Here is a 17,575-nt window from a genome sequence, read left to right on the forward strand (position 1 = left end):
AAGAAGTCAGTGCAACAGATGGAAAAAATGTGGAAAAAAAATAGCGATCAGTGAAGGGAGAACATGACACTGTGTTAAGGTAGCACTGGGTTGGATGGCACTCTGAACAAGGTTGGCTTAGTTTACAACCTGGGAAGAATTAAGTAACTCGTGTTTGCAGAAGAAACCAGCTAACAGTTGCATAACTTACTCTTGTGAACAAATGATGCAGGCTGTGCAATGAAATTTTCTTCAAACATTTGCAGATCTATTTTGAAACAGCGTCTGAGGTTTTTCTGACCTCTTTATAGAATTAACTTCAGGATAAAAATCCTGAAGTTGCAGTACAGTTTAAAGAATGAAAATTTGTAGTCCATGATGTTGTGAAACATAGGTTTCCAGAAGACAGTAGTCTTCCTGTAATTAAAGCTAGAATTTTATGAATGAAGTCAGTGACAAAAAATATTTTTCTTTCTTTGTCTAAAGCTGCGCAGAGTGAGGAGCGGCTGTGTGCATTTAAGGACCCGTATCAGCAGGACCATGGGATCAGTGAGAGCCGAATCTCCCAAGAGAATGGCACCATTTTGTGCATGAAAGGCAGTACCTGCTATGGACTATGGGAAAAAACACGGGAAGGAGACATACATCTGGTAAAGCAAGGTATGTGATATTTTGTGGTAAGTGCACTAGTTTTTGCTACTCTTCAGCTTTTTGTGATGCAGCAAATAAATCTGAGGATGCTCTTCTGCAAAATTGGTTGTTTTGTTTGTGCAATGTAATTAGACTTCCCATTTAGCAATTTTGAAAATGAACAGGAAGTTTTTTGAAATAAACTATTTCTGAAAGAGATTAAAGAGCACGGTATACAGTTAAAGGAAATAAAACTCATATTACTCGTTGCTTAGGACGTCCAGAGGAAGATAACTGTCTTGAGTGTACTTTAGTATACTTATTGATATTATGACAAATTCAAAAGTGAATGTCTTTTTAAAAACGTACATTCGGGTTGATTGGATGTTTGTTAACAAAGGGAACTGCAGCTCTAGAACAAAACTGTGCCATACTGTTTCTTAATTCATTATTCTTTTGTTGAGAGCATGATGGCAGGAAAGGGTGGAATGTCATGCAGTTGCTGAAGGTGAGCTTTGATTTCCATTTTCAGGGACTCTGCTAGGTTATTTGGGTACAAGTTAATGTAGTATAACGTATGAACAGAATGAAAACCAGTGACCAAACATGTGCAGTTCAGTTTGGTTGCTTGCTTCTGCCCCTACTCTGCCTTCTTCTGTTCCAGGCACTTGTTCATAAACAGTGCTTAACTGTCATTGGCTGTATTTGAGAAGGGACAATTGCTGTAGAAAAACAAAGCCCGCACTACGCAGGAAATAAGTTGTGGTAGAAGATTCCAGTAAGATTCCAGTTGACAATGAGAAGGATGGAATTGTTAGAAGTTGTGCCAGAAGCACCAAATTATTGATGTGGTCTTGTTTTCTAGCTGTAAGAAGACAACTAAGTTACAGTTTTGCCTTGGCTGTGGATCAGATGGTAGTGGTATTGTCTTGGTATTAGAGAAGTGGGGAATAGGATATATCTGCTTAGAATGCTCAAGAACTCAGGTTTTGTCATACTGGGGTAAACACCTTTAATGTTGATCTGTACCACTGCCTCTGTTTCTTCTCCTTGTCTATCACAGATTCTGAAAGAAATTATCAGTTGTTGTTTAGAAGATAGTAGTGAAATCATGAAACAAATTATGATAACTGTTTCTGCTCCATTGCATCATGTAATTCAGTATTATATGGTACTGATTTTTATAGGTGTGCTTAAATTGTCCATGCAATAAAATTAATTTAATTAATTTAATGCCCCCTATACAAGAATAATTATAATTTACCTCTGTTTACAGGATGCTGGTCTCATATAGGAGACCCACAGGAGTGTCACTTTGAGGAGTGCATAGTTACAACCACCCCTTCCTTGATTCAGAATGGAACATATCGGTTCTGCTGTTGTAGCACTGACTTATGTAATGTCAACTTCACTGAAAACTTCCCACCTCCTGACCCAACTGATACAACGCCTTACAGTAAGTCAGAGGTTTCAGTTTCTGTCATTTCATAGTTGAAGTCATTTAGAGAATGATTTTTCTTTTGTGCACTGTAAAATATGAAACGTGACCTTTCTAACGCAGCAGAAACACCAAACAGATCTTTTCCATGTGAAGTTTAATGTGTTTATTTATTCCATGGTGCTCTGCAAAGAATGAGTTAAATGCTTACAAGTATTTGTTTAGGAAATTGCTGAATGCATATTATGTTTACTAAAATGCTCTCTAATCTTGGGTGGTTGGTTGTTTGGGTGCCTAACTGCAGAAGCCTGTGGGGATATTCAGAAGAATTCAGACTTGACTTAAAAACGAGCTAGGAAGTTCATTAAAGTTACGACACATTTGAAAAGTCTGCCACATCTATTCAGTTCTGTTTCATGGAACAGTCCTAAGAGAAAGTGGTCAGGCCGCATAGATTTTAACAGTCTTATAGTCCTTTGAAATCTGACTTTTCTTTTGTATACCTTGAGATTAACTTTGACTTAGCAATCAAAGAGTACTAGTTTGAGCAATTTAGTTTTCATTCAAATTAGATTATCTATATTTTTATTTATTATAAAGTGAACACAGTGCATTGATCCAAATCAATATATTATCCAAATCAATATATTAACCCCTTAACCTCGTATTTCAGAATGAGGGTCATGACTTACACACGCTCTGTGATGCTGCCTTCCAAGCATTAAGAAACACAGTTGTTTAACCTAATGTAAACTTCCGGATAGCCTTTTCTAAATACAAACTGTGAAGGAGAAATTGAATAGTGGCAGGCTTGTAAATGGTAATGCAACTGCTTCAGCATATTGAAAGTTCTTTGTCATAGGAAAGTGGTTTGTGAAATGAAGATGACTTTAATGGGATGGTATTTACAGCAAGAAAAAAGCAGTTTGTATTTAGGAATGATAATTCAAAGAATTTGCATAGTGATGATGTTGATGCCTTCAAAAGCAGTTGTAGGATAGAGTTTTTATAAGCAATTTTGGGCAAAATGAGGGCCTGGCATGTTAATGAGGAAAAAAAGAGAAGTAACCTTTTATTGGGAAAATGCGCCAGGTAAAGTGAGATGGCAAGATGTATGGCACCTTTTGTCTGATAATACTATTTGTACAGTAAGCATCACTGTTTGGAACCTTTGTCAGAGCTCAGTACTGTACAGAACAGATACTGCTTGACTCTGGTAATAGCTGTGTGATAGAGCTCCTCAAATACGACTGGTGTTACTGCTGTGCAGGAAATTCAGACAGGAAGGAAAAAAAGCATGTAGTTCCTTTTCCCTATCTATCCTCCACAGTAGGGAGATAAAGTTTTTATAGAACAACTTGTTTGTGCTTCTCTAAGAGTAAAAATTACGGTCTGAATTAATTTATTTCATGATAACATTTCCAAATAATTTTTAGATTGAACTTCTAATACTAAAAAAAGTCTAGCCTGACTTGCAAAGTGAGAGGAAAAGCATATTAAATGTGTAACACAGTCCTCAATTCACCCAGCTGCAATTGAGTGTTGCAGCATACATTTCTGCTGACTGAAACTGTTTTATGTTATTGTGTTGCCTCCCATTTTCATAATATGCAAATTTTGTTTTAGACATAAGCAAAGTAGGTTGCTTTCTGACACAGTTGTTTGCCTGTGTTGGCTGTGCTAGAGATGGAGATTGGCTGTTCCAGCATGAAGGATGGCCTTATTTACTATTCTGATACTTTATTTATAAAACTCTACTGCTGCATTTGTTGGAGACTGGGCTGCTTCTGGCAGTGTAAATTCCATACGCACTCAGCACTGTGGAGGCAGATGTTCTAGAAAGTTAGAAGTATGAACGAGGAAAAAGGCTTCCCCATAAACTCCTGCAGTTTCTCTGAACTGGAGTTTGACTGTCCCTTTCCCAGCCCTCTTAACTCTTTCTAAAACCCATTTTGATGCTGCCCTCAATACTGAGGACAAAGTTATTGCACAAGTGCTATGGAAAATTTTCTCGTTATTTCAGTATAACCTCTGAATTATACATATTCACCTATATTTCTTTAATGAAATTTTAAAAATATTGCATGTGGAAAAGATCTTCAATGACAGAAAATAAGCTTCTTGGACTGATAGAACTGTATTTATCTTGATGATGCTATAAATTTCAAGGCATGTTTGAATAGTATGTGGTTAATTGTATGAAGCCTAATGATTTCAGCCAACAGTCAATCTGTAGGATCTGTGCAAACTGTTAAACTCTTGAGATAAAGCTATCCCCCAAAAAAGAATAAAATACGAATTTGTATGATCACTTGGTTGTTACACAGGACAAATAACAGTAGCTCGTTGAAAGATGTAGCTAGAATATAGATGTTTCAAGACTAGAAGTTAATTAGAATTTTTAGACATGTTAAATGCAACAAACCATTGTTCTCATAAAATTCACAAAGTCTTCTCACAAAAATTACGCTTAATTTTTATGTCTTTTAGGATATAAAAAAAAATTGTATCATAACCATATCTTCATGGAATGGAGTACGTTCTTTTTGTGTAGGTTAATTCTCATTTTGTCAGAACACAAATACGGAAGATCCATCCTATCTTGTAAGAAAACATTTATAAACATGACAAATAAGGTCGAGGTCGAACTGGTTTTTGAAGCCTTAATTTTAATCCTTTCCGCTTCTTAATTTGCAGGTGGTAGGCAGTCATACATTTGAGTAGTCGTAATATTATTTTGTTCTATCTTAAAAGTAACCTGGAAAGATTCAAGTAGTTATTAGTTGATTGGCTGTCCCTCCAGATAGAATTTTGCAAATGCTGCAGGATGCTGTGTAGTCTAGAGACCACAGTCTTGAGATATTAAAAATGAAAAGATTCGGTTAGCTGATTCCTGAATTAGCAGAAGTAGCCTGGTATTCGTTTCAGATCTGAAGATTTTACCTGTGTAGTTTAGGGCTACTTAGACGCAGAAGTTTCAGAATTAGCTTGCATCCTCAGCTCTCACTTTTCAGTCAGAGTGGGTGGAAGTACTTTCTCGTGCTTTGAGAAATTACCCCAGGTAGATTCATTATTCTTACATCTGTTTTCACAAAAAGAGCTCCACCATCTTACGTTCAGTAAGCATCTGTATATACCCTCTAACTCCACTTTAAAAGAGCCAGCTATTTCTTTGGGTAAATGTTTTGAAATTTATTTACTCAATTGTCTTTGTCCAGCATTTATTTTGAGACTCTTGTAAGCTACCTGCTCCTTGTGTCTACAGAATACTTTCCAAATTCTGAGTTAATTTGAAGGTAACTTCATTCATTTGTAATGATCATTTAAACAGAGATAAGTGTTCTTCCTCATGGGTCATAGATATATTGTTGTAATTAATCATTGAAGTTAAAATAACATCAGGATCAAAAAAACAAAGCCATTTTTAATTATGGTTTCTTTTTTTCCTCAAGGCTGCATTCCTGGCACTGTGCGTAAATTAATCTCACAGCAACTGGGTGTTAAGTATACATCTTTGCATGGCGGGTAATGCGTTTGCAGGATGCATGGGAAAATTCCTTGGCAACAAGAGCTGAGCATTGCTGGTTCATACTGTTGTTGAAACAATGTAGGTGTTTTTTTCCTCTTAACAACAAATGGTGGCTGTGCTTTTGAAGAACCTAAAAACTTGTATTACGTAAGAGCACTGAAATTTGGTTACAAAGAAGCTGCTGCCTCATGCAATAAAAGAAGCTGGTGTTTCTTTATTCTAAACTACTGATAGATTGATTTATCTTCTCACTGTACCATCTTGGCCTTTCTTGGCCAGCTTCTTGCTACATATGTGTCTGGTTTTAAGTGCTCATAGAATTCTGTGGAAATGTAGCTTAGGAAAGCTACCATTTTTAAACCATGTAATTATTAAAGTGCATGACTGGGTCAGTTTAATTAAGGTAGTAATAGAAAGTTTTGATTCAGCTACTACTTTTGACAGGTAGCAGTTAGACTCATGTTGCTGTGGGCATGTGGCCCAACCTAGCTCTACTGAAGTTGAATTAGATCACGTCATGCTAATTTTGCAAAGTCGTAACACTGTTCTCTCTCAGTTCTTATCTTGGATTGCTTGTTCTGAGAGAGTAACATCCAATATTAATTTGTAGTTGAAATGCCTTTTCTTTCAGCTGGATTTTTCTTGGCAAGTGCAGAGCTTGGTCAGCAAAGTTTTTAGCAGTTGTTTGAGCAGTTCTTCCATTTCTGCGTCATGTAAGAAAACACTGTGAATGAACATTCTCCCCCATTTGTGTAATACTTGTCCTTCTGATGATTTTGATCTATGGGAAATGGAAAATTACAAACCTTTGCAATATATCTGACTTTCTATTTTGAAAATGGAGGCAGGAATGATCCACATGAGGACTAACATTTACACCCTTGAAATAGTGGGAAGTAAATCAAACACATCTTACACAGCTAAGGGTTACAATGCTGTATGTCATTTTGTATCTTCACTATGTTATGAGGCAGGGAAATGTATGTGGGAAAGTAGCAGTAAATATTAAGGCAGTAGTTAAGGGCCTAGCTTTATTGTGAGTAGGAGGACAATAATATGCCTTCTAGGAAGTTATTTTACTGGGACATTGTAGAAAATGAAATTACAAGGGGAGAAAAAGTAGAAGTGAGAGTTGCTATGGGAACAAACAAGAGGTATTATAGCAATTAGTAATCTTTCTAGATGGTTATGTAGAAATTCAAGCGAAAGCCTTAGTTTCTGTACAATCAGTAGAAGGTTTCACAAGTCACTCAAGATAACAGGTAATGCTTGTTGAGTAACTTCAGTGATTCTCATTACAAACAGCTATATCAAAAGCAGAATCTCTTACAGATTGCTGTTAGCTGCACTTAATGTTTTAACTTCTAAGACATCATATTCTTTTGAGATTAAACTGGCGTCTCTACTGAATTTAAAATTAAAGCTTTGATGTACAATTGGAACTTGAATATGAAGGCAAAGTCTACTTAGAAAAGCTGTACATGTAAATTTTTTTCTCTTACAGAAGCATTTAATCAGGAAGGTGAAATTGAAATGTTTATGCTGAGATTTAAATATTTTGGAAATGTTTGGAAATGTTGCAAAGCTTTTACTATGCACCACAAAGCTACAAAACACTGAAAACTGTGCTAAATAAATGTTTGTTCTTATTTTAAATTAGAGAAACATTTCAAGTATTATTTTTACTGCCAGAAAACCCATAAGTTTTATACTGTATTTCCTGTTGCTTTATCAGTCTGTACCAGGTAGGAAAGCTGGACAAGGTAACTTCAGAGCTGTGCTAACAAACCATTTTATGACTAGGAGTTTCAAGAACAAGAGCTTCTGCAAACTTCTTTTAAAAATATGTTAGAAACTAAAAAAACCACAACTTTTATCTTGAAATATTGCAATAATAGTGCATATTACACAATTGTGCTGATGTGTTAGTGAAGTACTGTACTATAGCTGCACTTTGTTTCAGAGGGCTTAAAGCATTGTACTTCAGAATCCATAGAGAGCTCAACTCTTCAAGTACATGTGGGCATAACTTAAAATCATCTGAACAGCATTGTAGTCATCTTTGACATTTCCTGTATATTTCTAGTACCACATTGCAAATATTTTATTTGAGTTTCAGACCCAGAATGAAGACAAGAAGCATCAGTTTTTCTGAAGCGTAGCTAGTGATCTTGTGCCTTCTTCAGAATTAGTGAAAGCATGTGTAGTAGACTAACTAGTGTCTGTAAATAGGTGATTCACATTTCTTGCATTGTGCAGTTCTTGAGTTCTTCATTTGCATCTCTACTGGAAATCAGCTGCTTAGAGTTGGTATGTCTCATGCACTTCTCTAAGTTTAAAGATACGCAAATATCTTTGGAATACAAATATTGTGATGTGTTCCAATTTTTTTTGAAATGCTGAAATTTTGAAATGCTATTTTCTGACTTCCATATTGATATTAATAATGTGACTTAATTAGCCTATATCTGTTGTGACAATGCATTTTGGAGCTTTATTGTGAATACTTTATAGATGCAAGATACAAATAGATAAAACTGACGAGAGTGGAACTCAACATGTAAATAACAGAGACTAGAAAAAGGCAGTAGTATTTTTACTCCTCTCTCCTTAAAGTTAGAAGAGGAGCAAGCAAGATTGCTATACTTTTAGTTTTTATTCAGATGCTGAAGTATACAATAAACATAATTCTAAACAAACCATGCACTGCCCGTATGTCTTGAGGGTGGATGAGAGCTCACTGGAAGGTGAATGGACATAGCAGGATGCTTTTTGCAGACGTTTGTGATCGGTGGGTTTTCTGATATAGTAGCAATAGTAGATTTCTAATAAATGCTTTCTCCGCAATGATTAAGTATTAATAATGAATACTTACTGATTTCTAGCTCTTTTATTTCTGCACCCCTAAAATTTTAAGACTGCATGCTGTGAATCTTAAAAGATCAGAATGAGTTACATATGATTATAATTCAGTCAGGAGTAGTCATATCTGGTGTATTTAATGCGAAGGTATGAGATAATTGTTTATTACCTTGAAGTTTTGAGTACAAAACATGAGAAAGCATCAGTGACAAGTTCAGCAGTTTGCTGTTCCAGTCTTCTGTGTTTTTAAGTTGATGACACTGCACTCAGTGAAACGTTACCAGAAACTGCCCTAGCCAGTTATATTGACTTAACTAGCAAGATATCGTACTCTGTTGGCATTACTCAGTAAAAGGTTATGTTAGACTGGTTGCATTCCTCATACTTGATTTATTTATTAATTTCAATCGTGGTTCTACTCTGTTGTTCTTTTTTTAAAGGTTGAAATTAGTGGAGTTTAGATGAAAAGGAACAAGAGCTCAGCAAAGCTCAGTTACAAAGCACGCTAGGTGCTGCCAGCAGCATCTGATAAATTCCCACCCCCAGTTTTGTCTGCTCCTGATAGATTGCTAGTGAGAAAGGTTTGTGACTGCAGGCCGCTAGAATAGTGGGAGGCAGGCTTGGGAGTGGGAATGTTAAGCACAAAACTGAACATTGCTTATAAATATTAAGTCTATTGTTGGCTGTTCAGTACTAATAAAATTATCTGTGTGGATTAATATTTCGATCACAAAAAGCCTTCTATGTATTTTTCTTACTCCTTAATTGGACGTTTTCCCTAAGCCTTGCTTATTACTGTACTATATGCTCAGTTGGCTGACAAAAGTATCTAATCCTGTGTCATGGTTCTGTCTAAGACAATTTACACTCTTGATCCTGGAACTGATGCATTTTTGAAAGAAAGCTTTAGGAGTTTGGCACATGCAGTGTGACTGGAACAGTCCTCTGTGAGCTCAACTGCCTTGCAGGCTCCCCTGCAGTACATGCATACATTGGCACCAGGGAGCTCAGTCCCCTGTGGAGAGACAGGTTTGCAGGGTGGGTACAGGGGGATGTGTGCTCTGCAGAACTGGTCTTTTATCACTGGTCTTTTGTGGGCCTTTCTTGGTCAATTTCTTTATCTGACAAATATGGTGAACCTGAAAATTCTATATGTGTTATTTTCTAGCTCCTGTCTTTATGAAATGATGTGCAGTGACTCTTCAAATGGGAGATTACCAGGAGGTAAACCAACAGTGGTGTTTTAGAGTCTAGTAAATAAATCCTCTAGGTTTTTAATAACATAGTAAGCTGCTTGTAGGAGCATGTGAATTGTTTTTAGACCAAGTGTTGTTAAAACAGCTTGAATTCAGTCAGTCAGATGTCAGCGGGCTCCTGCAGAGGCAGGCATGGAGCAGGCCGCCTTCCTGCCAGGGGCTGGGGGCACTGTGTCCAGGCCCCCCAAGTCTTCTGTTGGGAGTATAACCAAGGGCAGGAGCTGTATTTCATGGAAGCTAGAGTTTGTCTTCTTCCATCTTGTCAGGCAAAATCTCTTTATGTGGAAGGATACCGAGAATCAGGATTTTATTCATTTATTTATTTATTCCTTATGAAGAAGGGCTTACATCCTTTTCATTAATGAAGTGAATGGCAAATTCCAGTGAGTGCCTCAGGTACTGAATTGTGAATGAGCGACTGGCTGTACAATTAGAACGTGGAGTTTTATAACTGGGTGTCTAGCTCCTGAAAAGATGCATGTGTCATCCTGACTACAGGCATCTCCGTTTTGTTCTTAGGAACTGAGCTGTCTGGAATATTCTGAAGACACAGACCTGAGGTGTTCTGTTGCCTTGCTGGCTAACAGGAACCATGGGCTCAAAAGAACAGACAGAAGATCATAGAGCACCCAGGGGAGGCCACACAAACAGGAAAGCATCATGTCAGTGTGCTCCTAAATTTTCAGTTCAGTGCTGTTGTTTTGTTGCTATCTAAACAGGAGATGATGACATTGAAATCTTCACAGAGCACCAGTGGATGCAATTATGCTGTTGAAAGAGATTCAAGATGATAATAAAAACCTATTTGTGTTGGTTTTATAAACAGGAATGCTGACTGTTGCTAGTAGAGTAAATCAGAGTGAAGGAAATTCATTAAAGTGCATGTAGTAGACATATATGAAATACGAAGAATACAGCTCCTCTATCTGTAATTTTTCCTGTATACTGTATGTGTACCAAAACTTTCTGTGTTCCTTTGTTTTGAAGTGTTTGTGTGCATTACTCTTTCCTGACACATTGCAGTTGGGATGTTACTTCCGTGTTTTTTGAAATAGTTGTTGATATATACTATGCATTATTATCTTCACTGCTTTGTATTTAATAAATAAAATGAACAGTGCCCCGTTATAATGGACGCTGGTTCCTCAGCATGAGGGAATCAACAACTCCTGTTTTAGTGTAATCTGCAACTTTACTAAGTGTGCATTTGAGTCCTCTATTGAGATCATTTATATAACCACTAGAAAACTGGGCCTAACATGAAGTCAGAGGAACTCAACCAGTGGCTGGCCACCAGGCTGTTGTAGCTCCATTTATTCTAGTTATTGGAGCCCAGCCCATCATCCAGTTGTTCATCCATCGTGTTGTCTATTTGTCTGCATTTTGTCCAGAAGGATTGTGTGAGAAACAGTATTGAAATTCAAAAAGCTTTCATCAGCCGGTTTTTCTTGGTTGCCAAAGTGCGTAACCTTGTCATAAAAGGGAATTACATTTGTTAAACAGGGCGTTTCCATTGTGAACCCGTTGTCAGTGACCAGGGTCTGTGTTGTCTTTCAGGTGTTTTTCAGTAACTCCCACAATAATCCTCTACATAATTTTGGTACACCAAAATGAAATACGTTTCCTCACCCCTGCAGGTGTACCCTATCCATGTAGGTGTTCAAGGTCAGGTTGGATGAGGCTTCAAGCAGCCTAACGTATTGTTTGGTAACCCTGCTTGGCTCATGGAAGGGCTGTGTGTGACTGGATGATCGTTAGAGTCCTTCCGCCGCAAGCCATTCTATGATTGCATGTGAGTGGGGCGATGGTGTATGTTTGTGTGTGTGAAGCACTTTCCTTTGTTGCAATTCTCATTGTGACTGAATTTCTGAGGGGAGATAAAGTTTTAAATGTCAGCTGTTGGGGGATTGCAGAATGTGTGATTTTGGCTTTCGCACTTTCCATGTCAGAATAGGTATGGATCTTTTGAATAGTGAGTGTAATCAGATTTCTGTAGAAAGTTTATATATCTCTTTTGATCATCTGTGTTTTCATTTGGGACATTAAGATATTTATTCTGCAACATGGGATAGTTTGAGCTGAATATGTTAGTCTTAGAATCTAACTTAAATTCTAGTTTATTTCAGTTAATTTGGGTATTACATTTTTGTATGTTAGTTGTGCAGATATGTCTAAAGCAGGGCAGTTAGAAATTCTATTTGAAAGGGCAAGTGAATTGTGAAGAGGGAAGTGTGAAGACTTAACATTGCTGTAGCTTTTTTATTTTAGCATCGAAGGTAAGATTTGGCATTTTCAGAGGCAAGAGGGAGGTCTTAGTTTTCTAAGACATGATACAAAATTGCATTGAGACTGAACTGAAGCATTTAATAATTTTGAATAACTTTGAAGGTTCCACTAAGATTGTTTCAGTAGGACTGTTTTATGCATCTTAAAGCTTAATCCTAGTAACTATTGCATGTATCCTTCTTGGTGCCAGAATAGTTATTTCATGAAAATTTCTAAAGTATGTATAGATAATATTACACAGCTTTTTATTTTGGCCTGGATTTTGGCTTCCTTTAGGTTGGTAGCATGAAGCTCATTTAGAAGTGTCTGCAAGCCTGTAAATGTTTTCCTAGGCTAGCAAAAAAATTCCTTGTTCCAGACATTTGTATTGACTTTAAGCTAAATATACTCTGAGCAAGGGTGAGGGATCATTGCAGACTGCATAAAAGCATATTTCACTATAGTAACACTTGGAACAGAAATAAGAGTGCTAGATGACCCTTTCCTATGCAGAACCAAAATCTTCCCATGTATCACTGAGTGGTGACTCATAGCCATGTATGTTGATGTGTGCAGAAGCAAGATGTGTGTGTCTGAGGAATACATGGTGCTCTAGCTAGCCCTAGCCAGACCTTCTGTGTGGAGCCGTTGAGATCACTGTTGCTTTGTCACAGTTCTGTTTCTCCCGTTAAAGAAGCAACTCACCATATGAGTAGTTAGAAAAGTAGTTTTAAAACTCAGCAAATTAGTATGAATATTATAAAACATAAACATAAGCACGAACTTCTGGAAGGTAGTTATCTAAGCTGCAGTGCATGCTAAATGATTATACTTCAAGTGTTGTTCTTTTTCCCTTCATTTCTGTTCTCCATGGATATAATTGCAGCAAGTAAGGCAAAATGGATGGTGCTGGTTGAGCTATTGTGAATTACATGTAGCAGTTCTTCCTCTGAGTGTAGGTTGAGACACTGCTGTCTCCAAGATGGCATGGGGAAGCAGAGAAAGCTTGGTGAAAACATATTGCAAAATAAAACACAGAAAAACACCAGCAGTCATGGCTAGATGAACATGTAGAAAATATCTTAATTGTTTTTTGAACAAGTTTTTTAATGACTCTGCAGAGTAACTCAAGCTTCCCTGCCTTTGCGGACACTGACAGCAGATCAATCACACACTTGCAAGCAGTGCAAATGGGAAACATTCACCACCACGTGTAGGTTTGGGTGTGTGGAACACTGCACACACCCACATTGGACACTCCCAACTGCAGAGCCATTCATAGCATCTTCGGAGCAAACTAAAAATGTGTGTGGGTGAAATAAATACACACTGTAAACCAAAAGTGTTGCGCACCTCCTGAAAGCGGTGCCAGGAGCTTGGGGAGGCATGCTGTCCTCAGGCCCTGCAGCTCTTGCAGAGTTCTTGTACAGGCACACTCAGTGACAGAGTGCCGTGAAAGACGTGCTCAGCTTTGGAAATAGGAGGCTTCTTACATCCTGCCCTAAGTAGAGAGTACTTAGTGTGTAATGGCAGTAGGAGAGTCTGCATCAAGGAGTTGTTTTTAAACTTTACTTGAGATTTTCTGTAGCTCAGATGTTTGTTTTTCTTATTTTGATACAGATCAGTTAGATGTGATTTTTAATTTTTTTTGTTTTTACAGAGACCACCAAGCTCTGCTGAGGGGAGGAAGTTTTCATAGTAGGCTCAGAGTGTTAAATATCTGTTACAAAGACAATAATGTTTAAATTTTGCTAATGGAGGAAAACTCATCAATTGTAAATCGTGTATATTTTACTGACTATTCCAGAATAGACAAGTGAGCTAAGGTACCAAGGTATGTCTGTATAGCGACTCCCAGCTTTGCTGGACTTGGTCCAGCACTGAATTATTGTGTGGTTTTAGAGGCTGTAGTAGACTCTGCAGAGCAGGGAACAGAAGCGTGTACAGTCCTGCATTCAGTAAGAGTCCAGCTGGGTGGTCATCACGTTATACATGCTAAGGAATAGAAGTTTCCAATAGCAGGGGATGTGCTGAGCTAAATATTTAATTAGCGTGCTAGGATCATTTATGTGTTTATCAAAGTTATGCTCCTTTTATGACTGCTTGCTTGCTTGCTAACTTGTCAGTTGGAAGGCGAGCATAAACTGCTAAGTTTTGAGATTTTTTTAGCAGTCTGTGTAAGAATTCAAGAATCCATGTAGTTTAGTGATTTACAGTTGTTACTCAAGCAGGACTTAAAGCATATCCACTATCACAGTGATGTCAAAAGCACACAATGTGATTGTTCTCTGTGATATTGGTATTTGTAATTGCTGTTGTGTTGTGTCAGTAGCAGTGTCTTATTCCCAAAAGTGCTATTGATACAGTGAAGTTCTGTGTTATGATGGAGCTCTTGAATTTGATAGGTAAGCTTTTCCATTCTTTCAAGATTATGATACAGCCAAATAGTAACAAGTGCTGCTAACTGCAGTTTTTTACTTATTGTGAAGCAAATATAATGACTTTTGAAGTTTCAGTGTCTACTTACTGCTGAAATGTAGCTGTATTTGTTTTGTTTAGAACATAGTCTCTATACATGTTCTTGATAGCTAGCCAGTTATACAACGTAGAAACAGTAACTTCCCTAACTTCAAAGGACATTATAGCAGTGCTCTAGATTTCTCACAAACCTGTGGATTTGAAGTTTTAAGCAAAGAGTTGTTTTAGAAAGGAAAATAAATAAATAAATAAAGTGCAAGCTGAAAGTGTGAAGTCTATTAAAGTCCTCTGTTTCTATTGGCAGTCAGTTAGTGGGAGTTATAGAGTTACATATTGCTAAATCTGATTTAAGACTAGTGTGAGAATGGTGGGCAAAAAAAATTCACAAGCCTATTGTCTTAATTTTGGGTGACAAATACGTATTAAAGTGGGCAAATTTCATAGTGACTTTGAAATCTAAAAGTCCTTTGGTGCCCAGCTGGGAACCAAATGAGTCATATCAAAACCTTGGCTATGGCTGCTTGTGATGTGTTAAAGCAAGCACACCTGTCAGGAAGGAGTCATTCTCAAGTTTAAATTAGTTTTGTTTGACAAAAAAGATTTCTATTCATTTTGTGGGACTTCAGTTTTTGCCATTCATTTAACAGGATTTCATGGTATGTTCAGGACTTGAGTAAATTAGATTGACAGAAGCCTGCTTTATATTCATTTTTAAAGAGGCTGTTTCCCATTCTAATTTTATACCGTTTGAAGCAAGCATTTGTATAAACATATCTTCTGAAGTTACCAATCTTAAAATTTAATTGTACAATGTCATTAAAACAGTTAAAATCTGTACGCAGGGCTGTGTCAACATCAGGGTTTGATTTAAGAATTCTTTTAATTACATTGAAAGCATATTTAAAACAGAAGAGCTACGGATACGGTATAGTTTAGTATGCAGAAGAGTTTTGTTCGGTCTCTGAAAAGAATCTAGAAATCACACAGATTCCAACACTGCTAAAAAAAAAAATCAGTTCCATAGGATAGTTTAGTATCTCCACATTACCTATTGGAATTTGTGTTGAAATATTTATTGCTGGTTTGAAACAAGCTTGTTACTGTGGGGCAGACGGAGCATGTTATACAAGTAAGGCCAGCTGTATTTCTCATATGCCCACGGTGTAACACAAATTGATGGTTTTGATAGCCGCCTTCGCACTGGATTGATGTGCATTTGCTTTGGCAGGGGTGCTGCCTTCCAGATATTCCTTCCATCCAGCTCCTCATGATCTCCCTGCTGGCTTTCTCTCCCAGCTCACTGCTTAACATAACTGTGGTTGTGCTGTGCAGCTGGTGGCACTGCTGGGGTGGAACATGCACCTGGAGCAGGAGGCAGGGAGCAAAGCTTGAGCTGGCACTCATGCTGGAAGAAATGAACATCAAACGATGTCTGCATTTCATCTGAAGTCAAGTACCTAGATCTGTAGAAGAATTTTTGCATAAGTGCAAACTAAAGATTGCTATTTATCATTATTGCCTTTTTCATCTTCATGTTATTTTAAAATAATCAGAATGTCCTTTGAAGTTAGGGAAGTTACTGTTTCTACGTTGTATAACTGGCTAAACTAAAGTACAGAGAAACAAAGTAACCTACCTAAGATCAGGTTATTCAGTATCAAAGCCAGCTTTATAGTTCAAGTTCTGGAAAGTGCTTCCTTCCTTGAAGGGGAAAAAATTCCATTGACCAATACGTAACATGTGCACTTGTGTGCCCTCTTCTGAGCTGTAGTTATGTATTTGAAGGAGGACACTTCAGCCAACACCTTGGAAACAGAAGCTGAGTGTCAGTGGAGACTACTGATCTTGCTGGGGTCTGCCTGAGGGAAAGGCCGTTCCTTCACTGTGTCCTTGTACCCATTGCCTTTTTGCCCGCTGTTTGGTGGGTATGCCTTTGCCTACTTCTGCCATGCTCTGTTGTGTTTGCAGGTTTCCACATCCTCTCCTGTTCTTCTCTTAGTTTCCTTCTACTTAAGGATGTCCCCAAATACCTGTCATCTCTTGTATGTGAAATGTCTTTGAGAAGGTGATTCTTTCTGACAGGAGTTGGCTGAATTTCAGTGTTAACCAAGGGTGTAGGATTGGAGGGAAATAGCTCTTGTGAAGGTCTCTTAGCTGGGGAAAATACATCCTTCAGCAGTAACCACGGAGGTTCAGTGGGTTGTTGGCCGCAGGCTCACAGGCATAGACATGGATAATGCCAGTGTCTGGATGACAGCAGAATGAGGAATGGGAATGACAGAGGGATGAAAATGTACTGATGCTGACTGAGAGTGCCTATGTCTCAAGTAAGGGAGGAGAAGAGAATGTTCATTGCATTTCTCAAGGATCTTAGAGCAAGGAGGAGAGGGAGTTGAGGCTTTCTGTTTCATCGCTCAATAGCTTCCAAAAGGAATTTCGTCTGGGAAACATGAGAGGGAATCTGGTGAATATTAGGAATTATTTGGCCCTACAGAGAAGACAACGGGGAAAAACAGGGAGTATGAGTAAGGATTAGGGGGAAAACAGAGCACATGCTTTCCTCTAGACTTTGTCCTCCTAAGTCATGATAGGAGAAGCTGGAGCAGATGCATGCTATGAAATACCATGTGGCGTTTGGGTTGGCATTAGCCAGACAAACGCTATCTTTAGTAACTTGCTGAAATATCAGACAGGTTTACCTCACTCCTTTTGACAGGTACTTCAGAATCTAAAGTTACAGAACCATGTACACACAAGAATGTGCACTGTACCAAAAGTACAGAAAAATCTTCTGGAGTCAGAAGATCTAAGTTTTAATACCAAAATACTGACTAAACTTAAGGATTACAACATTAAGTTGATTTAGGACACTAATTCCAAAAGACTGGGGCAGAAACCAGAAGTGTTATGAAGGGTTTTGTTGAACTTAGTATCATATCATTTTGTGTAGATCTTGGTTTTTCAGTTGAACAGATTAGCTGCCTACAATTGTGCCCTAATTAAGATTTTGGTGCACGGTTGGGGCAGTGATTTTTGAAACACCACACCACGCAGTCATGTCTGACAAATCGGTTCAGTTCTCATTGCGTGTTACAAAAGCTGACAGAGGGAAAACATCCCGACTCCTCGCTCAGTGGT

General features: G+C 37.9%; 1 protein-coding gene across 2 annotated transcripts in view; it reads left to right on the forward strand.

Moving 5' to 3' along the window:
- Positions 1-386: 386 nt before the first annotated feature.
- The window catches only part of BMPR2 (bone morphogenetic protein receptor type 2), a 52,856-nt gene continuing 35,667 nt past the window's right edge, over positions 387-17,575 (forward strand). For both annotated transcript variants that reach the window (XM_042822134.1, XM_042822135.1), the window contains exons 1-2: positions 387-639; positions 1,886-2,065. In XM_042822134.1, coding sequence (XP_042678068.1) covers positions 423-639; positions 1,886-2,065 — 397 coding nt within the window. In that variant the 5' untranslated portion in view covers positions 387-422. The remainder of the gene's footprint in view (positions 640-1,885; positions 2,066-17,575) is intronic.

The sequence above is a fragment of the Centrocercus urophasianus genome, unplaced genomic scaffold (assembly GCF_019232065.1).
Source record: "Centrocercus urophasianus isolate 14NV4802_14NV808 unplaced genomic scaffold, USGS_Curo_1.0 seq_20, whole genome shotgun sequence".
Classification (NCBI taxonomy): Eukaryota; Metazoa; Chordata; class Aves; order Galliformes; family Phasianidae; genus Centrocercus; species Centrocercus urophasianus.